At 36.1% G+C, this 23,666-nt stretch overlaps 2 protein-coding genes across 5 annotated transcripts; one reads left to right on the top strand and one right to left on the bottom strand.

Moving 5' to 3' along the window:
* Nucleotides 1–2,100: 2,100 nt before the first annotated feature.
* On the top strand, nucleotides 2,101–2,691 carry LOC137248362 (translation machinery-associated protein 7). Its single transcript, XM_067779239.1, has 2 exons — nucleotides 2,101–2,255; nucleotides 2,343–2,691. The coding sequence occupies exon 2, from the start codon at nucleotides 2,346–2,348 to the stop codon at nucleotides 2,538–2,540; it is 195 nt and encodes a 64-aa protein (XP_067635340.1). The 5' UTR covers nucleotides 2,101–2,255; nucleotides 2,343–2,345; the 3' UTR covers nucleotides 2,541–2,691.
* LOC137248361 (ribokinase) lies at nucleotides 2,645–4,419 on the bottom strand. 4 transcript variants are annotated; one of them, XM_067779234.1, is made up of 7 exons: nucleotides 4,166–4,412; nucleotides 4,006–4,090; nucleotides 3,804–3,942; nucleotides 3,628–3,717; nucleotides 3,448–3,576; nucleotides 3,165–3,361; nucleotides 2,645–3,066 (listed from the first exon to the last, which is right to left on the bottom strand). In XM_067779234.1, exons 2-7 carry the CDS (start codon nucleotides 4,074–4,076, stop codon nucleotides 2,721–2,723), a joined length of 972 nt encoding a protein of 323 aa, XP_067635335.1. In that variant the 5' UTR covers nucleotides 4,077–4,090; nucleotides 4,166–4,412; the 3' UTR covers nucleotides 2,645–2,720. The 4 variants fall into 4 exon arrangements, with proteins under 4 accessions (XP_067635335.1, XP_067635336.1, XP_067635337.1 ...); XM_067779235.1 differs by having other exon boundaries at nucleotides 3,810–3,942; nucleotides 4,006–4,406; XM_067779236.1 differs by lacking the exon at nucleotides 3,448–3,576 and having other exon boundaries at nucleotides 4,006–4,419.
* Nucleotides 4,420–23,666: the final 19,247 nt, after the last annotated feature.

The raw sequence follows: 23,666 nt of genomic DNA, 5'->3' as shown, positions 1-23,666 counted from the left end.
CATCTTAACATCCAAACTTTGCCATTTATAATATATATTAGATTAGATTAGATTGGATAGGAATACTGGAACATATTAATTGAAAAGAAAGTAATCAATAACATCAGCTTTAAAATTTTCTTTACATGAGTTAAAAGCGGCATGATTGCAAACAGAGTTACATAAGGAGATCGTTACCACTGCGGGCATACATTTCGCTCAAATGTGTGTACGTACGGCATACGTACCCTACACACGTCGTTGGGTAACTACAGCTTTAGCAGTCCAAAACACAACCCTACAAAAAACGCCAGTACTCTATAAATAATGTAAGGAATACTCCTTTGGGAGATAGGACTAGTCCAAATCTAATATGTATTCATACAAAAAATGTGCTCCAATTAACATTGCGATGTCCTAGGAGAGGAGTAGGTGATCCCACTCTCGCTTTGTTTGTGAGTATTCCATAGAGTACATACGTGAGAGTACTTTCCAAAGTAGTTTCACTGTAGTACTCCATGGAGCACCCACAGAGGATCATATGCCAAAGTACTAAAGAGGAATTGTGTCGGAAAGAAGTATCGAAGTGAATTTAATTTAAAATGAAAGTAAATGAAGAGGGCAATACAACTTTTATATTTTAGCCAGTGCGCTGTTGCATTTTATCAGAGTTGCCAAAGTAAAATTTTATTATTTGTTATTTGCATGCAATATTTTACTTTTGGCAACTCTGTTCGATCGTTATCGTGTTGTGATCACTGTCGTTAAAAAACGAGCAATGATCGGCTGATGGTGGTCCGCAAACGCATTGCAAAGGAGTATTGTTAGAGTACTCCAACATGAAGAAAATGGAACACATAATCCAACAATTTTTGCAGGGAAGTCTAGTAAAAAAACACAACTACCCTTCAAAAAACGCGAGTACTCCATAAATAGTGTAAGGAATACTCCTTTAGGAGTATAGGAGTGTACCAAGACTAATCTGTATTCATACAAAAAATGTGCTCCAATTAACATTGCGATGTCCTAGGAGAGGACTAGGTGATCCCACTCTCGCTTTGTTTGTGAGTATTCCATAGAGTACATACGTGAGAGTACTTTCCAAAGTACTTTCACTGTAGTACTCCATGGAGCAAACACAGAGGATTATATGCCAAAGTACTAAAGAGGAATTGCGTCGGAAAGAATTATTGGAGTGAATTTAATTTAAAATAAATGTAAATGAAGAGGAGCAATACAACTTTTATATTTTACTACGAATATTCTTATGTTATTTAGCATTTGCGTGAATAAACTAATATTTCTCTATACTATAGTATGGATACATAAAAACAATGCGCGGTTGCATTTTATCAGAGTTGGCATAGTAAAATTTTATTATCAGTTATTTGTATGCAATATTTAACTTTTGGCAACTCTGTTCGATCGTCATCGTGTCGTGACCCTGCAAAAATTATTGGATTATGTGTTCCATTTTCTTCATGTTGGAGTACTCTAACAATACTCCTTTGCAATGCGTTTGCGGACCACCATCAGCCGATCATTGCTCGTTGTTTAACGACCGTGATCACGACAAGATGACGATCGAACAGAGTTGCCAAAAGTAAAATATTGCATACAAATAACTGATAATAAAATTTTACTATGCCAACTCTGATAAAATGCAACCGCGCATTGGTTTTATGTATCCATACTATAGTATAGAGAAATATTAGTTTATTCACGCAAATGCTAAATAACATAAGAATATTCGTAGTAAAATATAAAAATTGTATTTCCCCTCTTCATTTATGTACATTCATTTTAAATTAAATTCACTCCGATAATTCTTTCCGACACAATTCCTTTTTAGTACTTTGGCATTTGATCCTCTGTGGGTGCTCCATGGAGTACTACAGTGAAAGTACTCTCACGTATGTACTCTATGGAATACTCAAAAACAAAGCGAGAGTGGGATTACCTACTCCTCTCCTAGGACATCGCAATGTTAATTGGAGCACATTTTTTGTATGAATACAGATTAGTTTGGAACACTCCTATACTCCTAAACGAGTATTCCTTACGCTATTTATGGAGTACTCGCGCTTTGAAGGGTAGCGTTTTTTGAAGGGTATTGATTCATAGCAAAACCGCAGTGCTGCATATGCCAAATCTGTTAAAACCATATCGAGTATCGATTGCAGAGCAAAAGGCGAAACTCATATCGCACATTTGTCAGAAAAAGAACGTCAAAAATAAAAGTTTGTTGCTTTTGTAAACGTGAGCTCGTGAATAAGGTAAATGTTCTTATATTTGCCTAATGTGATGTATTTCATTATAATTTTCTATATATATATTCAATAAATTAATTAATACAATTAAAGAAAATGTCTGGCCGCGAGGGTGGAAAGAAGAAGCCACTGAAGGCACCAAAGAAAGAGTCTAAAGAAATGGATGATGATGAGGTAGCATTCAAGCAGAAGCAGAAAGAGGCACAAAAAGCACTAGAAGAAGCCAAACAGCGTGCTGCACAAAAGGGTCCGTTAGTGGGTGGTGGCATTAAGAAATCGGGAAAGAAGTGATACAACTGTTTGCCTGGATATAAATATACATTTAAATTAACATATTCGCATTTCTTTGTCACGATTGTCACGCGACCTGACTAACAAATGGATAATCTTATAACTGATTTAGACATGTTTTTATTTAATAAATTTTTGAAAATTAAGTAAATATGTTTTTACCGTTATTTGAATAGTTGACTAGAATTCCTTCCATGCATATTCAACCCCTTTGTTTACTTGTCCAGTAGGAAAACTAGCTTGTGTGCCCGGATGCTGCACAGAATATGCAGCAACTTGATTGGCTGCGCCTATTAGTTGATGCCAAGGCAAACTGCTAAAACGTGCCATGTTATAAGCTAAAGCACCTATAAAAGCATCACCAGCTCCAGTGGTATCTACAACTTTTGGCACTTTGCCAACTGGAACGTGTATAAACTTATGAGGATCTGCGCTAGTGGCATAAACAGCACCTAGAGCACCCAATGTAATTATGACATTTTTAGCACCCATTTCAAGTAGCTTGTGTAACCCAACTTTGGCATGTCTGAAAAAAAAAAAAAAAAAAATTAAGTTATAGTATGAAAGGAAACCAAAATATGGACAAATTAAGATGAAAGTATTGCAATACGCATGCATATTTACTCTAGCTTTGATATCGCTTCACATCCCGTTGTTAATGCTGCTTCCGTTTCATTCACACAAAATATTGTTGCTGCTTTGATAAGTTCTGGTGGTGTTGCTACCAGCGCCGGGGCCGCATTCAATATGGATATTCCTTCGAAAGCGTTTAATGCATCCAACGTTGCATTAAGTGGTGTTTCAAACTGACAGACTAAAATCTATAGAGAAATATATATACATTATAAATATACATTATATATACATTACTAAAAAATATATACTAGGGAAATTCTCAAATATATACTTTGGCAGTTTTGAAAAGATTTCTAGCTTTTTCAACATCGTTTCCGCTTAGCAAGTTATTTGCTCCAACAACAATAATTATGTGATTTTCTCCGCTATCGGCAACGCTTATCTGTGCAATTCCAGTAGCCTATAATCGAATTTATTTTGTTGAAATCTTACTAAAAAAAAACTAACTTACTTCTCCTTGACACTGCTCCACAAAGTCGACATTCACATTTTCTTTCCGTAGTTGTTGTAGGTAATTAGATCCCCATGAATCATCTCCTAACTATGAACATATTAAAAATGTTGATCATACTTATAACTATTAAAACATAGGTAATTCATTTAGTGTGTACTAAGTATTAAATATACTCGCACTTTTGCTATCATCGCAGTTTTCGCTCCTTGCCGTGCTGCAGCAACACATTGATTTGCTCCTTTACCACCATAACCCGTCATAAATTTATGGCCATGCAGTGTCTCGCCTGCTTTTGGTAAACGCTCTGCGTAGCTGAAAAGTAAGTCATATTATGAATTAACATTTGTTGTATTAGAAAATATTTATGTTACTTACGCCACAAAATCTACAATTACGGAACCAAATACAAGAACTTCTACCTCTTCGGTACATGCACAAACTTCCATTTTTAGAATATTTTCTAGAATTTCGCGTGTTACAAGAAATTTGTACTAACTTTGATTTTAAGAAACATTTCAATCGTAATGCACTTTACCGTTTTAACTCTATCGATGTATTTTGCCACGTGGGTTGATGCGGCTATTTTTACGTCATCATTGATTTTTACCATTATCTCACTGCGTGTCGTTTGTTTGCATTTTTGTTTTTAAGTTTTTTCATTATTATCGAACTTAGCATTAAGATTTGTTTATTGTAATATATGTATGTATATACACATGCATTTTCCAAATTATGCACATATATACAGCCTTATACGCGAATGCATATGGTTGTGCATGCGCATGTACATTAGATCGTTTCAGAAAAGGGGGGAGGTATAACATAAACATGATCCCTGGTAAAGTGTATCTTTACAGCTTGTAACTTACAAGGTATGTAGGTATATATGTAAAACGTTTAAAGGGCCAATTAATGGCGACATAACTATATAACCATAACCAGATAAAACAGCTGATCGAACCTACCTTATGGAAATCAATGTAATCGATTAATGGTGCCATACCATAACGCTAACGCCATAACCATACCATAGCTAACCAATTGGTTTTTGGTTTCTCGCCATATCCATAACCTAAAAATATTTGAGTTGGTGAATTTAATAACTTTTTTGTAGATTTTATTCATTGTTTTGGATACGTTATGACTAAGAGACTTATTTTTTGTGGAATATGTTTGTAATTTTTCCCGTTTTCTTCATTTTTATGAAATTTTCACGATTTTTAGGTTAAGGCACCATTAATCGATCACATTGGAGATGGTTATGGACATGGGTATGGTTACGACTATGGCGTTAGGGTTAAGAAAGTTTAATTAGCCCTTAAATCATGCATCAGGTAACGTTACATAAATGGCGCTTGAACGTTAAAAGGGACATGGCGGTCCAAGGCGCGCCAATTGCGGCTTCGCTGTGCTCATTGGCGCCGTCTCGTAACACCAAGGGAATTTAAATCGTTTTCTACCTGTTCCTTTCAGCGTAGTGAACTCCACCATACCTCTGCTGTAATAGGTGGGTTCCTATAAAAATACTTTCTTATCCGGAGCATCATCTTTCATTTGCATAACATGGCCTAGCCAGCTTAGCCGCTGCGTTTTAATTCGCTGTCTGCGTAAAGCTCGTACATCTCATTATTAAACCATCTTTGGTACTCGCCGTCGCCAATGCGTAGAGATAGAGGACTTTACTTTTCATTTTTAACATCTAAACCCAGAAGAAATAAACAAGGGGTACAACAAGGGGTGGTGTACCATCCCTACTTCTCTTTAACTTCTACATAATGAAACTACCTTCACCACCACAAGGAGTCACTATCGTTTCCTACGCCGATGACTGCTCAATAATGGTCACAGGCCCAGGCGCACACATCGATGAGCCATGTAATAAAATTAACAGCTATCTTCCTGATTTCTTCAGTTTTTTTCACCTAGCGAAACCGGACATTGTCACCAACCAAATCCATATTTACAACATGGACGCGCCAAATTCCGACCATATTGAGTATCCATGTCGATGATATTACGCTACCGACTGTCTTACACCCAAAAAACCTGGGGTTGGCGTTCGAACAGGATCTACATTTTAGAGAGCATGCAACCGCAATTGTTCCAAAATCCAGAACCGTAATCCTCAAATCTCTTGCCGGCAGCACTTGTGGTTCAGACAAAGAAAAGCTCATTACCACTTACAAAGCAATTGGCCGGCCGATTGCATGCTACGCGTCTCCCATATGGTCGCCAAGCCTAAAGACAAAACAATTAAAGAAAGCTATATGAGCAAGTCTCGCTAATTAAACAAAAACTTTACTTTTCAATTTTAAAGCTGACGTGGTTTGCGTTAATGCTAGTTCCCAAATAAACGAGGTCTTAGAACTTACACACACACACACCCACACACGCAATGATTGACAAGACCTTACATATATGCGAAACTAAAAAGGCAAATTCCAATAACTGGCACAATTTGCAGCATCCCATTCTTTTGGTCTCATCCGAGCATATTTCGCAAAGAAGCTGATGCATGCGCCTTACATCAACGCCCGCGGCTTTGTTGTTTTTAAATCTGGTTATTGCTATTGTGACTTCGTCATAATCAGGTAAATAAATGTAAGGCGCGATAACCTCCAAAGAGATCTAAGGCCGAGCTTCTCTTCCAGTTTGCTTCGTGCTCCTCTTGGTTTTCCCTACAAATTGGCCGGACGGGACCTACTTGTTTTATGCCGACTTCGAACGGCATCTGCAAGGCAGATGAGTTTTCACTGAGAGCTTTTCATGGCAGAAATACACCCGGAGCGCTTGCCAAACACTGCCGAGTGGCGACCCCGCTTAGAAAGATTTTCTTCTAATTGAAAAACCTTATTTCTAAAATTTTGATGTTGCTTTGCCCGGGGTGTGAAGCCAGGGCATACGGTGTGGTAGGCGGAGCACGCTACCATCACACCACGGTGGCCATCACATCAGGTGGGAGGACATTAATTCCGTCATCATCGATGTCGGGCTCGGGTTCATCATCCCTGGGCTGTACATCGCTGTCTCCATTTAGGAGAGTAGAGAAGTGTTCCCTCCATAATCTAGTACTTTCTGGACATCGGTTACATTAGATGACCCAGAAATAGCTCGCCGAAAGCAGTTATGTACCCTGTATTGGATAATGAAGGATTGGAGACTAATGTATTCCAACCTTCCGTTTGAATTAGTACTGAAAAGCGTCGCCTTGTACTGATAGCTGCTGTTGTTGTATTTACGATAAAAAGGCTCCCCGAAAGTTTTGGGGAGTGTTATCTATGTTGATCGTTCTCTGCCAGATATACATAGATCCGGTAAGTTCCGGTTATAAGCGCCATTAAGGAACAAAACCGACCATTTCGGGAACGATGTATATGATCACATTAAACCTTCAATGCCATCCCGCCTCGCACCCCTAGATCCACGAGGGACTTGGTTTCGCCAGGGCCTCTCCTGCTAAATATGTGTATGATATATTGGTTTGCGGAAGCTGTGAAACTTTGTTTTGCGCTTATCAATCTTTTGAATCGCATTTTCCTTGAATCATCTTTCTCGGTGACCGGTTACCAGGTAATGATAATATATGTAGTTCTTCCTGAATCAAACTTCTCGTATACTGTAAGCTGTGTATCCGGAACCTTTCAAAAAATATACGGTAAAGGGCTTAACCGTCTCAGTGCAGGGGATCTAATTTCTTTTCAAGTACCTATACAAATTGTATTCTGCCATGCTATTACAATATATCGTTATGGTGAAAACACAGCTGGGTATAAATAAATTGGGAGCACTACGAGAACCGCTGTATCATTCAATAATCTAATAAATTTGTATTTATTTTCGTTTAAATTAGTATATAAGTACTCATTTCGTATTTACAAACCCTTATAATAACAGTGTTGGTAAGCAGGATAAAAAAAATTTATGGAATTGTAAACTTTAAAAACAATCCATAGTTGGGTACGCCAAAGTTAAATCTCCAAACGCTCAAACCTGTTTCAAATTAAATTATTCAGTTTTACGACGACATAATTTATACCTTCGCAACCATTACTATTGAGAAACAAACAAAACTATTTTGCTATTTCAGAATATAGTACCTATTAGGGCTCTTAAAAAAATTTGAATAATGCGATTAATCGATTTTAGATTTCTGTACGTTTATTAATCGAGTTTCGCTATTCGAATAGTTGATTTATTTAGATTATTCGAAAAATCGCAACTGCACGATTTTCAAAATCAAATTCGATTTTGTATGAAGTGTTCGCGTCATACCTGATCTTTCTGTTATGGAAAGTACGCTAGAGATGTGATGAGTGACAATCGGCTGACATGAAAGCTTTAGGAGCCGATTTTTCGATACAGGGCCCATATCGTGTGTTACGATTCGTATCAAAATCAAGTTCTTACTCAAATATTGAATTAAAATAGCTCGTGAATCCGAATAACGACATATGTGAACTAGACACTTCGCATACTAGCTGGATTTATAATTTATAAAAATTTATATAAACAGTTTCGCAGTTTCATATTATATAAATTGAGTGAAGAATGAATTCCGAAACGATACGGATCCAGTTCTATGAAACTCAAAAAAATTTAGCACATAGTTTTATACCTCTTGGCTACAGGAATACGTGAGCAAAGTACTTAAATGAAATATTGGATCACTCTGTTCATAGCAAATTGGATTAAATTCAAATCCTCCTTAAAAGCTCGGCCTAAAATCTCTTGGGAGGTTATTGCGCCTCGTATTTATTTAACGGTTTTTACGAATATATACTTGAGTGACAAGAATTTAAATATGAGTGTCAATTTTAATAGCCAATATACTACCAATGAATTATGGCCCCTATTATGAGCATCTTTCGATCTTCGACTGTGGTCGAAAGAGCTGATCGAACGAATTTTCATTCGGTATTATGACGCACGTTCGATGAAGGCAAGCATTATTGTGAATTTCGATAAATTCAAAAGTTCACAATAGCACATTTCCTTCAGCTGTCAAATAAAATAAAATAAATAGACAAAAACAGAACTAGTTATTAAATGCAAATATTGAAAATATAAGTATGACTACGACGGAATTGTAGTTTGATGATTCGTCAGATGAAGAGAAAAGCTTACTGGAGCTAGCCAGAAGTAGAAGACGCGTGAGGGATGCTTCAAATACATTGAAAATGAATTCCACCACGTAAGTGCAGCTTTCTAAATAAGTTGTTAAATTGTTGAAATTATAAGTTTTGTTTATAGATTTATTCAAAACTTCAGACTGTCCCAAGCATATTCCTAATATTCTAAAATAGGCAACAGTTCTCCGATTTTGTGCTCGGGGATCCTACCAACTGAGCATTGGAAACGAAAATGCATTCGTACTTGCCCAGCCCAATGTGTCTGTGGTTCTAACAGAGGTGTTGAATGTCTTGGAAAATTTCTTTGTGAAAGATGGATAAAATTCAATTATGGGGAGGCTGAGCTACATCAATCAAAGTTGCATTTCTATAATATTAGCAGAATTCCAGGGATTATTGGCTGTGTTGATGGTACAGACATTAAATTGTTCCTCCCAAAAAAGAATTACAGAATTTATATTACAACAGAAAAGGATTCTACAGCATTACTGCTATGATTGTAAGTATACCATTTTGATATTAGTTTCAGGTTGTAAATACATAAGTTTACATCTTTATACAAATATTTTTTAGGTTTGTGACCATTCTATGACCATACGATACATAAATGCAAAATATCCGGGAGCAACACATGATTCTTGTGTGTTCAATATGTCGGCCTTGAAATCACATTTGGAACAGGCAAGAGCCCTTCACTACACACCAGAAAAAGCAATACAAATTATAAACGTGTGTGCGGCTTTGCACAATACAAATTTCTGTAGAAGAGTTATCTAATGAAGATGACGACCATGATATCCCATTCGCCGAAATTGAATCCACAACCAACTCGGAAGCAGAAGAAATCAGAAACTAAATATTGCGAGTTTTGTAGATACTTCATTTTATTGAAATAAAAAATTCATATACATGTATATATATAAAAAAATATTTGGTAAATTCATTATGGTTCTTAGAAGCTAAAGATTTTCAGTTTTCATAATACAGTCTTAAATTTTATTATAAAAAATATCACTTCAGTTTCATATGTATGTTAAAAAAAAAAAAAATCAGGTATTGTTCAGCACTTAAAGCATACATTTGTGATGGCCTTATTTTTTCATTTGGCTTTTATACAACTCCAGCTTTTCCTGTTTCAATTTAAAAAAAATCACGTTTATAATAGTACTCCAAGCTATACGTTCTCTTCGCATACTTTTCTGTCTCAAGAGCACTTTTTTTGATCTCTTCCAATGTTTTCAGCATCTCTTCTTAAACATTTTTTTGATTTGCTGTCTGTTCTTGCAATAGTTTGAGCCTATCGTTTTTGCTGCACTTTTTCGATTTGCTTTTCGTGGCCTCTCCTCATCAGGTGCACCACTTTGTCCACTTACTTCCAAATTCTCATCCGATTCCAAGTTATCACTATATAATCGCTCCACAATCATATCTTCACATTCTTCATTCGCATTAGTACTAAGGCCATGCTCTTATCCAGGTGGATCTACACTGGTCTGAAGACTTAACAAACCCGTTATAGACTCTTCTGAATGCGTAAAGATATTTAACCTGTTTGTTCCACCACCAGTTGCACGGTATTCCACTGTGTTCTCCGACATTTTTGTTTTTGTTTTTGACTTGATGTCAGCCCACACCTGAGACGACAAAAATAAAGTTGTATTATACAGAATTGACTTCTGTGGTTCTTTAGTTCACCTTAATCCACTTTTTCGTCGTTCTTACTGGTGGTCCTAAACAGTTCAGCTCCACTGTTATATCATCCCACTTTTTTGTCACCTGAACTTTTGTGCAAGTTAATTTTGCTATATGGGAATTTTTTTTCCATAATTGAAACCAGTCTTTCAAGCTGTTGTTTTGTACTCACGACCTTGGACCTATATAAAATTAATTCAAATAGTGGCCCCTATTATGAGCATTATTCGATCTTCGATCTTCGCTGGCTATCGAACATCGAAAATCGAATTTGAAATTGGTATTATGACAACTCCTCTCTGTCGAAATTTTCGTTGTGTATCTAATTTTCAAGCGAATAGAAATTTGTTGTCGATGCTGTATCGAATAGAAAACGAATTGTTTAAAATGTAAGTTTTTTGTATTTATGTTCTGCTTTTTTACTACCTAGTAGTAATTTTTAACTGGCCCCTATTATGAGACAAATTCGATCTTCGACTGTGGTCGAAAGAGCTGATCGAACGAATTTTCATTCGGTATTACGACGCGCGTTCGATGAAGGCAAGCGTTATTGTGAATTTCGATAAATTCAAAAGTTCACACACACACAGTTCACAGTTTTAATATTTGCAATTAAAGCCATAGCACAATACATTGTCTAAATTCATCAATCAATTTTAAAACCATTGCGACAAATATTTGGTGAGCTGTGTCTAGTATTAATATTATTTATATGTATCTGTATATGTATCAAAAAAGATTAATAATTTGGGTTTTGTAAACGCTCCTTTCCGGACATTTTTATTTCTTCCTATAATATAATTTTTGTAGTTATTTCTATTAACAATGTTTCATTCACCATCAAATAATACACGTACATCTACACCACGAAATCAAGTAAACGATTCACTTATTGATTTGGATAATGAAAATTATCAAAATGATTTACCAAATCCATATGTGAATCAAAATAATGAAATTTTTGCTACACCGGTAAAACTTCCCCAATTTTGGACTAATTGCCCTGAAGCATGGTTCATCCATGCTGAAATGCAATTTAGTCGAAAGAACATTACTCAGGAAGGGACAAAATATGAATATGTCATAACTGCACTTCCACAGGATGTAATTATGACAATTCTTGATTTTATTCAAAATCCTCCTGAAAATGACAAATTTTCTGCATTAAAGAAAATTTTAATTGAACGGCACTCATTAAGTGAGAATGCCAAATTAGATCGAGTGTTATCCGATTCAGAAATGGGAGATCGTAAACCTTCTGAGTTTTATCGGTCTCTAGTGCTACTCTCTGGAAACAATTTTAGCAAAGAAATTCTTAAAAAGCTTTGGATAAGGACGTTGCCCAAAAATTTAAGTATTATTCTTACTAGTTCGAATTTGAATGAAATAAGTGAATTAGTTCAATTAGCCGATAATATTTGGGAAGTTTATAATAAAAATGAAATAGCCTCAGTTAGTAATTTTCCAAATTCTAAAAGCGAAAATGCAATTATTTCAAATTTGGTTCAAACAACAAACATGATGTGCAAAAATTTTGAAAAATTGTCATTAGAGATCAGTGAAATTAAAAATCAGATGAGTCAAAATTATTCAAGGTCTCGATCTTTTAGTAGGAATCGTTTTAGAAGTCCTTCTAGATATCGATCAAAGTCTCGTGACAACCCAAATTGGCTCTGTAGGTATCATTATAAGTTTGGTACTCAGGTTTTGAAGTGCGAACAACCATGCGCTTTTAAAAATAATAGTTCGTCAAACTAAAGTTATCCGTTGTTACGGGACAAACAACGGACATTTAGACACCTTTACACGTCGCTTATTTATTTTTGATAAAACAAACAAACTTAATTTTTTAATAGATAGTGGAGCAGAAATTTCAGTGCTTCCGGTTTCAAAATCTTCAAGTTCGAAAAAGTCATCAGATATTATTTTAACTGCAGCTAACGGTTCAACGATTTCGACATACGGTAAAAAACTTTTAAATATTAATTTAGGACTGCGTCGCGAATTGCCGTTCACGTTTTTAATAGCGGATATAGCTAAACCAATTATCGGTGCTGATTTTTTGTGTAAATATGGTCTCTTAGTTGATGTTAAACGCAAATGCTTAGTAGATCCGATAACAAGTCTTTCAGTTAACACAATTTCATGTGTTTGTAATGTTTCGCTACCAAAAGTTTTCGCTGTTGATAACAAATTTACAAAGTTACTAAAAGAATTTCCTTCTTTATTTTCTGAACCAGATTATTCACAACCAGTTAGACATACAACAGTTCACAGATTAGTCACTGAAGGAAATTTGCCATTTTCTAAACCAAGACGTTTAGACCCCATTAAATTCAAAGTAGCTAAAACTGAATTCGATTTTTTAGTAAAGACAGGGATATGTAGACCTTCTAATTCAGCAGTAGCATCTCCTTTACATCTTGTACCCAAGAAGGAGTTAAATGACTGGCGTCCTTGTGGAGATTTTAGAAGATTAAATGTCGTAACAGTTCCTGATCGTTATCCTTTGCCCAATGTCCATGACTTCAACATGAATTTAAGAAATAAGAAAATATTTTCAAAATTAGATTTGGTAAGAGCTTATCACCAAATTCCAATGGCAGAAGAGGATATCTATAAAACTGCAATCACTACGCCTTTTGGCATGTTTGAATTTGTACGAATGCCTTTCGGGCTTAGGAACTCCGCGCAAACTTTTCAAAGATTTATTAATGAAGTAGTTAATGATTTAGACTTTGTTTTTACATATTTTGATGATCTCTTAGTGGCAAGCGAAAATGAGGAACAACATTTCAAAGATCTTCGCGTACTATTTCAGCGCCTAACGGAGTACGGTTTAAATATAAAACCAAGTAAATGTACTTTTGGTGTAACAAATGTTGACTTTTTAGGACATAATATTTCTGAAACGGGAATTAGACCCTCAGGAGAAAAAGTTTTAGCCATTCGAAATTTTGATCGTCCAAAATCTATTAAGCAGGCACAAAAATTTATTGGTATGGTTAATTATTACCATCGATATATACCAAAATTAGCAGAGTTTACGACAGTTATCTATGATTTAATTAATAGAACAAATAAGAAGCGAGACAAGATTTTAATTTGGGACGATACATCTAATAAAGCTTTCGAATGCCTTAAAGAAAAGTTTGCATATGCGATATTGTTAAATCATTTTAACAAAGATGCAACACTTTCTTTAAATGTAGATGCATCCAATACGGCAATAGGTGGTGTCATACATCAAACGTTTAATAATATGTCAGAACCACTTGCATTCTTTTCAAAGAAATTGTCTCCATCCGAAATTAAATATAGTGCATTTGATAGGGAACTATTAGCTATTTATTTGAACATTAAACATTTTCGTTACCTTCTAGAAGGACGTGAATTTACAGTTTTCACAGATCACAAGCCTCTTGTATTTGCTTTAAATTCAAAAAAAGAACGCAGTCCAAGACATACTAGACATATGGAATTCATTGCTAGTTTACAAATGACATTAGGTATATTAAAGGACAAGAAAATGTTGTAGCTGATACATTATCTCGTGCGTTTGAAGTAGAAGCGATTAATAATTCGGACATTCATTTAAAAATTTTACAAAGTGAACAACAACAAGACAGTGAATTAAGCAAACTTACCTCAGAGCAAACATTTTTAAATTTGAAACTAATAAAAATTCCTGTTCTTAACTTTAATATATGGTGCGAAGTGTCAGGAGAAAATCCTAGGCCTTTCATTCCAAGCAATTTAAGAAAAATAATATTTGATATGTTACATGGGATTTCACATCCTGGTAGTAGAGCTACACGTCGTTTGATGGTTAAGAAATATTTTTGGCCTAAAATGAATAAAGATATTAATACTTGGTCTAAAGAATGTATAAGTTGTCAAAAATCGAAAGTACATCGTCATACAAAATCTCCAGTTATGAAAATTCCAATTCCAAAATCTAGATTTGAACACATTCACTTAGATATTGTTGGACCCTTACCTGTTTCAAAAGGATATCGTTACATATTAACTATAATTGATAGATTTACACGTTGGCCAGAGGCATTCGCACTAAGAGATATTTCTGCAGTTACGGTTGTAAATAAATTTTTTAAAGAATATATTTCACGTTTTGGAGTTCCATTAGAAATAACAACAGATCAGGGATCTCAATTTACTTCAAACTTGTTTTCAGAATTAACGAAACTTCTTGGAAGTCATCAAATAACAACTTCTCCTTATCATCCCCAAGCTAATGGAATGATAGAACGTTTTCATAGACAGCTTAAATCTTCAATAATGGCTAGGAATGGATCCAGAGATTGGTATGAAGAGTTACCAATAGTACTTATGGGTTTGCGATCGATTTTTAAAGAAGATATTTCAGCAACACCGGCTGAAATGGTTTATGGACAAAATTTAAGATTACCTGGTGAATTATTTGTTTCAACTACAGAGAATATAACTTCAACGGATGTTTTAAGTAGTTTGCGTGAACATTTTAAAAATTTTAAATCAAATTTGGAACATCATCAATATTCTAGTGGTATTTTTGTTCCAAAAGATTTAAAAGATTGTCATTTTGTTTTTGTGCGTGTAATAAACAAACATTCCTTGCAACATCCGTATGAAGGTCCTTATAGCTTATTGAAAAAGATATTAAAAACTTTAAAATTGAAATAAACAATGAAATTAAATCTATTCATATTGATCGTTTAAAACCAGCAATGATTGATAAAATACAGATACCTAACACAAAAACAAAAAAGAAAGTTACTTTTAATTTATTTAACATTAAATCTCCGGAAGGGGGAGTATTGTAGGGTTATATTTATATTCAACTTTAAATGTACCTACTTTAAATAAATTGAATTTTTTTTGTTCTTGTTAATTTTTATTTTTCAATTGTAAAATATTGTCTTTCAAAAATTTTCATTCGGTTGAAATATTTAAAAACGTTTTGTAACATACTTTTAGGAGCGGTTAAATAAAAATATTTTATAAAAATAGATAGTGCTTATTATTAAATAGTGATTTATATATTAAATACCACAGTTAATATAATTTGAAGATATATATTATAGGGGCGTGGCAAATTGCCAAAATGTAGTAAAAAATCATAAAATTTTTGTTTACACAGCTATAACTCATTAACGGATGGGTGGATTTAAAAAATTCTACTTTTCAGTAAAACTTTGAAATATTTACCTTAGATCTGCATCAAAAAAATACTTGATTTGTTTCTTATATCAGCCAAATTTTTTAAACAAAAGTAACATTTTTACCAAAAAAATTCGTGTGTGTGATTGTTCGGTGTCAACTGTGCGAGCAAATTGCTTTTGAGTGAGGCGAGATGCGACACATACGTACATACATAGAATTCGCTGCGTTATTTAACTTCGGGAGTACATTTATATGTATGGATGTATGTATGTATTTTCATATCATATCAGCTTGACATATTTATGCGTTGTTGCCAAGTTAATGCGACATAAATGGTTAAGAATTCATACATCTCTTGAAAAATACTCTTTCGTTAAAAATATTGAACATTTCCTTAAAATTCCTAAACAAAAGTTAAATTTTTTGGTATTTTTGCACGTATCACTATCACTATCAGTACATAGTATAAAACAAAGTCGCTTTTCTGTCCCTATGTCCCTTTGAATGCTTAAACCTTTAAAACTACGCAACGGATTTTGATGCGCTTTTTTTAATAAATAAAGTGATTGAAGAGGAAGGTTTTTTCTGCTACAGAATCCAGATCGAATTTGAGCTGCATCGATGCGTTTTCTCTTCTACGATTTCAGGGTATTTATCTTTACGAACTGTGTTCGCCGGGCATTTCCTGGCATAGGGGTCCGACGCCTTTTTGTGGATATCACTGTTAGTGCTTTTCTTCTACTTACGGCTGTGTTATCAGGTGCCGTATTTCCTCATAATGCTTGCGGAGATGACTTCTTAAGCCCATGGGAGGTGGGGCCTCTTCAACAAAAACTGCTTGTTCACGCTTAATTTCCCTTCCAAATCGGGACTACTTTCGCCTCAATGTGTAGGTGATGCTCTGGGGACATAAGAAGATAGCCCGTAGCGATTCTGAGAGCAGTGTTTTGGTAGGCCTGTTTTTTCTTTCAGTGAGTAACCTTTAGGTTTGGCGACCATATCGTGAACGCGTAGCATGCAAGCGGCCGACCAATTGGTAATGAGCGTATCTTTGTTGTTACCTCAAGTGCTGCCGGCACAAGATTTGAGAATTTTTTTACGGCTCTGGATCTTAGGTACAATTGATGTTTCTCGCCGATGATTTGGTCGGTGATAATGTCAGGTTTCTCGAGGCCAAAAAACTGGAGAGATCAGGGAGGTAGTTGTTTATTTTATTACATAGTTCATCGATGGTTGGCCTGGGTGGGACCTGTAGCCATTATCCTGTAGTGATCGGCGTACAATGTTGACTTTTTCTGTTGGCGAAGGGAGCTTCGATATGTAGAAGTTAATCAAAAGTAGGGATAGCACACCACCCTGTGGTAGCCCTTGTTCAATTCTTCTGGGTTTAGATGTTAAGTTCCTGAATTGCTCCGATGCCTGCCGGCCAGACAGATAATTTTCGGTCCATCTGTTAAGACTTGGAGGAAAGGAGGGCCCTTCCAAGTCTTGTAGTAATGTGCTGTGGTTGACTGTATTAAAAGCTTTTAATAAGTCTAACGCTACGTGTACTGTTCTGTGGTGGGGAATCACGGGAACTATATATCTCTGTAATTATTTGTGGATGTCCAATATTTGTTATATAGAAACCATATATAAGGAATTTTAGGTGGGAGAAGTAGTTAAAGCGGCACTGAGAGTGGTAGTAGGGATTGAGTTGGACGTTGGAGGGAGAATGTAATGTAGATAAAGGGAATAAGGGAAGGACAGGAATTAAAAGGAGAAATGTAAGAAAACTTAAACAAGGCTGTTATAGAGAGTGATTTGGGAAAGGTAGCACAACGTTTCAAATGTATGCAAACTTACAAATAATGGTGTACGTTTTGCTTGTAAGATTGCACAGGTATCAAGAATGTGTAGAAGGTTGAGGTGGTTGTTGCAGAAAGAGCATTGGAACGGAGATGTAGAAAGGAGGAGGTGTTCATGAGTTTGTTTTGAGTGACCTATCCTTAAGCGGGCGAATGTAGAAATTTGTTGTCTGGATAGTGAGGATGGAAACATTGACTTTTCATCCATTAAATAGTGGAGAAATACTGTTATTTTTGAAGTTTCTAATGTGATGTAAGTATAAATATAAAAGAAAGTGGTGTTAGTTACACTCTTTATAACTCAAGAACGGATGAACAGATTTGGCTGAAAATTGGTGGAGGGATAGCTTGGAACCAGGAGACAGACATAGGATACTTTTTATCCCGTTCTGGCTAGGGTCTTGAGATCAAAACGTGGACCTGGGTAATTTTGGGATATGTTTGTACAATATGGATATCAAATGGAAGCTGTTTATGAGTACTTTGATACGGGGTATTTTTCGTACCCGTGGGTGACTAGGGTCTCAGGATATAGGCCAAAACGTGGACCGGGGTAACACTAGGATGTGTTTTTACATTATGGATATCAAATTGAAGCTCTCGGTTAGTACAGAGTAAGTTTTATACCGCTGGGTGACTAGGGTCTCGAGATATAGGCCAAAACGTGGACCCGGATGCCCCTAAAATGTGTGTATAATATGGATATCAAATGAAAGCTGTTGCTGAGAGCTTTAAAGTAATTTCCATTTTGATATTCGATTTAATCGCATCAACCTGGCAAAACTGATAAACATGCATGCGAAGCCGAAATAAAGACATGAATTAATAATACCCACATACCTATTTACATACATACGTCCTATTCGATTTGCCTGAAATTTGGTATATAAATTTGCCTATATTAGTATTTACCATCCTTTTTTCCGGGAAGTAGACCAGAGACGGGCTGGGAATGGGATTAGGACTAGGACGGGACTGTGACTGAGGCTCGGAGTGGGACTGGGACTCGGAATGGGATTGGAACAAAATGCATACCACCCTCTGGGACTGGCAATAAGGGATTAAGAAGAGTGGGAAAAACTTGAGAGAAGGGAAAAGAGGTAAGGAAAAGGAGACTAGATAGAAAAGAGATAGAGTGAGACGAAGATAGAGATAGATGAAGCGAAAAAGAGGGAGGGAGGAGTGAATAAAAGGATAAAGAAAAAGTGAAGAGGGGAGGGCAGAGTTAGACGGAAAAACCTTATTAAAATGTATGCAGATAGAAAAATTTAGGGCAGAACAACGTCTGACGGGTCTGCTAGTAAATCTTATAAAATAAAGTCACTAAATGCCATGTATGCACATAACTTCACACAGAATGCTCCGATGTTAAAACGGTTTTTTGCATTTGAAAGCTTAGCTACGTGAGATGGTACAGTTAATATAATTTGAAGGTATATATTATAGGGGCGTGGAAAATTGCCAAAATGTAGTAAAAATTCATAAAATTTTTATTTACACAGCTATAACTATAGACGGAAGGATGGATTTGAAAAATTCTACTTTTCAGTAAAACTTTGAAATATTTACCTTCGTTCTGCATCAAAAAAAATACTTGATTCCTTTCTTATATCAGCCAAATTGTTTAAACAAAAGTAACATTTTTACCAAAAAATTCGTGTGTGTGATTGTTCGGTGTCAACAGCGCGGGCTATTTTCTTTTGAGTGAGGCATGATGCGACACATACGTACATATGTACATAGCATTCGCTGCGTTATTTAACTTCGGGCGTAGGTTTATAGGCATGTATGAATGTACATATGTATGTATTTTTATATCAGCTTGACATAGGTATGTACATACATATTTATGCAACATAAATGGTTAAGAATGTATACATCTATTGAAAAATAATCTTTCGTTAAAAATATTAAACATTTCCTTAAAATTCTTCAAAAAGTTTTATTTTTTGGTATTTTTGCATGTATCACTATCACAACATATTATAAAACAAAGTCGCTTTTGCTGTCCCATGTCCCTTTGAATGCTTAAACCTTTAAAAATACGCAACGGATTTTCATGCGCTTTTTTTAATAGATAATAGAGTGATTGAAGTTTGTAGATTTTATAATAACATCCATTAAATAGTGCAGAAATACTGTTATTTTTGAAGTTTCTAATGTGTTACTCTATTTATAACTCAAGAACGGATGAACAGATTTGGCTGAAAATTGGTGGACGGGTAGCTTAGAACCAGGAGACAGACATAGGATACTTTTTATCACGTTCTGGATAGGGTCTTGAGATCAAAACGTGGACCTGGGTAATCCTGGGATATGTTTGTACTATGTGAGTATCAAATGGAAGCTGTTTATGAGTACTTTGATACGGGGTATTTTTCGTACCCGTGGGTGACTAGGGTCTCGAGATATAGGCCAAAATGTGGACACGTGTACCCCTTGAACGTGTTTATAGAATATGGATAACAAATGAAAGCTGTTGATGAGTGCTAAAGGGTAGTATTCATACCTATTTCGGACTAGGGACTCAAGATATAGGCCAAAACGTGGACTCAGGCACCCCTACAATGTGTTTATACAAGAAGGATAACAAATGAAAGCTGTTGATGAGTGCAGGGTAATTTTCATATCTATTTGTGACTATAGTCTTGAGATATAGGCCAAAACGTGGATCAGGGTAACACTAGGATGTGTTTTTACATTATGGGTATCAAATTGAAGCTGTTGATGAGTACTTTAGTGCAGGGTAGTTTATACCTATAGGTGACTAGGGTCTCGAGATATAGGCCAAAACGTGGACCCGGATACCCCTAGAATGTGTTTGTAATATGGATATCAAATGAAAGCTGTTGCTCAGAGCTTTAAAGTCATTTTCATTGTGATATTCGATTTAGTTGCATCAACCTGGCAAAACTGATAAATATGCATGCGAAGCCGAAAAAAAGCATGAATTGATAATACCTACATACCTACTTACATACGTCCTATTAGATTTGCCTGAAATTTGGTATATAAATTTGCCTATATTAGTATTTACGATCTTTTTTTCGGGGAAGTAGACCAGAGACGGGCTGGGAATGAGATTAGGACTAGGATAGGGATTGAGATTCGGAGTGGGACTGGAACTCGGAATGGGACTGGAACAAAATACATACCACCCTCTGGAACTGGCAATAAGGGATGAAGAAGAATAGGAAAACTTGAGAGAAGAGAAAAGAGGGAAGGATAAGAAGACTGAGAAAGAGATATAGTGAGACGAAAATAGAAATAGGTGAAGCGAAAAAGACGGAGGGAGGAGTGAATAAAATGATTAAGAAGAAGTGAAGAGAAAAGGGCAGAGTTAGAGAGAAAAAGCTTATTAAAATGTATGCAGATAGACCAAATTTAGGGCAGAACAACGTCTGACGGGTCTGCTAGTCTATCTATATATATAAAAACAAGTGTACATTTTGATTGTCACTCCATAACTCGAGAGTGGATAGAAAGATTGCCATGAAATTTTTAGGAAAGATACACGAAGGAGAGATGATGGTTAGTTGATTTTGAAATCCCAAATCGGTTTAGCCATTCTTGAGCTATGATTTTTTTTAGAAAAAATTCAAAATTTGAAAAAAAAATAATAAAAAGAAGTGTACATTTTGATTGTCATATAATATAAAAATAAGTGCGGTTTTCCTTCCTGACGCTATAACTCCAGAACGCATTTTTTGGAAAGGTCTCGGGCTCCGTAAGGTTTATAGCAAAGAAAATTCAGGATTGACGCACAGGGTCTCGAGATATAGGCCAAAACGTGGACCCGGGTACCCCTAGAATGTGTTTATAGAATATGGATATCAAATGAAAGCTGTTGATGAGTGCTTTAGTAGATGGTAATTTTCATACCCCTGGGTGACTAGGGTCTCGAGATATAGGCCAAAACTTGGACCCGGATACCCCTAGAATGTGTGAGTATTGTGGATATCAAATGAAAGCTGTTGCTGAGAGCTTTCAAGTAATTTTCATTGTGATATTCGGTTTAGTCGCATCAACCTGGCAAAACTGATAAATATGCATTCGAAGCCGAAATAAAGACATGAACTAATAATACCCACATACCTACTTACATACGTCGTATTCGATTTGCCTGAAATTTGGTATATAAATTTGCTTATATTAGTATTTACGGCGTTTTTTTCCGGGAAGTAGACCAGAGACGGACTGGGACTGGGATTAGGACTAGGACTGGGACTGAGACTGAGACTCAGAGCGGGACTGGGACTGAGACTCGGAATGGGACTGGAAAAAATACAAACCACCTTCTGGGAATGGTAATAAGATATGAAGGAGAATGAGAAAAACTTGAGGAAATAAAAAAGTGAGGAGACTGAGAAAGACATAGAATGAGACGAAGATGGAGATACTTACTTAATTGGCGCTTAACCGTCTAAACGGTTATGGTCGTCCAACAAGGCGCGCCAGTCGCTCCTTCGCTCCGCCAACCGGCGCCAATTGGTCACACCAAGGGAGTTTAAATAGTTTTCCACCTGGTCCTTCCAACGGAGTGGGGGCCGCCCTCTACCTCTGCTTCCATAGGCGGGTTCCGATAGAAACACTTTCTTGGCCGGAGCATCATCTTTCATTCACATAACATGGCCTAGCCAGCGCAGCCGCTGCCTTTTAATTCGCTTGACTATGTTGATGTCTGCGTATAGCTCGTACAGCTCATCATTAAATCTTCTTCGGTACTCGCCATCGCCAACGCGTAGTGGTCCATAAATCTTTCGAAGAAATTTTCTCTCGAACACTGCCAAAGCCGCTTCATTTGCTGTTGTCATGGTCCATGCTTCTGCCCCATATAGCAGGACGGGTACGATAAGTGACTTGTAGAGTATGATTTTCGTTCGCCGGGAGAGGACTTTACTTTTCAATTGCCTACTAGTCCAAAGTAGCATTTATTGGCAAGATTGATTCTTCGCTGGATTTCAGTGCTGATGTTGTTGCTAGTGTTGATGCTGGTTCCCAAATAAACGAAGTTTTTTACTATTTCGAAATTATGGCTGCCAACAGTAGCGTGGTTGCCAAGGCGCATATGCGCTGACTCTTTGCTCGATGACAGAAGGTACTTCGTTTTGTCCTCATTCACCAGCAAACCCATCTTTACCGCTTCTTTTTCCAGTTTGGAGTAAGCAGAGCTAACAGCGCGGGTGTTTAGATCGATGATATCAATGTCATCAGCATATGCCAGTAATTGCACGCTTTTATAGTATAAATTCTGCAGATGGAGATAGATGAAGCGAAAAATACGGAGGGAGGAGTGAATACAAAGATTAGAAAAAAGTGTAGAAGGGCGAGGGCAGAGTTGGACGGAAAAATTTATTAAAATGTATGCAGATAGACCAAATTTAGGGCAGAACAACGTCTGCCGGGTCTGCTAGTGTCTATGCATTTTCGTGGGGTATTTGTGTTTATTTTTCCGACTGTATTTAATTAATTCTCTTTCCAAAAATCACATTTGCATAAGGTGCCTACACGACATGGATAAATGCGAGACAATTAAAAATGTCCCACCAATTTCCAGCGAGTTACTCGTCACTCGTAGCAGACTGGTGGTTATTATGATATTTATCCTCCTTGCTTTTATGTTTATAGTTTACTCATCAATTGCAATAACATAAAAAGATCTCATAGATGTAATTTTGGAAATTTAAGAAATTAAGTCTACAAGACTGTAAATAAATAAATAAATGTGTATTCCAACATTCGAATAATCGTTCAGCAGCGACAACGAGCAATTACTCGAATAATCGACGATGAACGAAATCCGAAAATCGATTATTACAGCATTTGAATATTCGACTAATAAAATAGTATCTATACAATTTTTAATTAAAGCGGGAGTCATTGGTGCCGTATGTCGTATCGCTGTAGTCGTATCCCTAACGTAATCAGCTGTTTATCGTTACGACGGAAACAAATTGGCTGGCTATGATACGGTTACGACCTTAGCGGCACCAATAATCAATTGCATTGATTCCCATAAGGTTGGTCGAATCAGCTGTTATAAGGTTACCGATACGGTTACCTATAAAGCACCAATGTCTGCAGCTTAAATTTTAAAATATTCGTTAAGCACCCGATAATTTCACCCAGCAGCAATACAATTAGCTTCAATGAGACGAACACACTCCTATAATGATGCCACCTTGACAAAAATACGTCACGTAGT

Source organism: Eurosta solidaginis, chromosome 4 (assembly GCF_040869045.1).
Source record: "Eurosta solidaginis isolate ZX-2024a chromosome 4, ASM4086904v1, whole genome shotgun sequence".
NCBI lineage: Eukaryota > Metazoa > Arthropoda > Insecta > Diptera > Tephritidae > Eurosta > Eurosta solidaginis.
This window is presented reverse-complemented; position numbering and strand designations above follow the sequence as displayed.

Excerpts from the sequence above, each read along its gene's own strand:
- LOC137248362 (XM_067779239.1), top strand. The coding sequence starts at position 2,346 with ATGTCTGGCCGCGAGGGTGGAAAGAAGAAGCCACTGAAGGCACCAAAG.
- LOC137248361 (XM_067779234.1), bottom strand. The coding sequence starts at position 4,076 with ATGGAAGTTTGTGCATGTACCGAAGAGGTAGAAGTTCTTGTATTTGGT. Across the intron at positions 3,362-3,447 it reads ATCTTTTCAAAACTGCCAAA|ATTTTAGTCTGTCAGTTTGA; the intron begins GTATATATTTGA and ends ATTTCTCTATAG. Across the intron at positions 3,067-3,164 it reads GAAGCGATATCAAAGCTAGA|ACATGCCAAAGTTGGGTTAC; the intron begins GTAAATATGCAT and ends TTTTTTTTTCAG.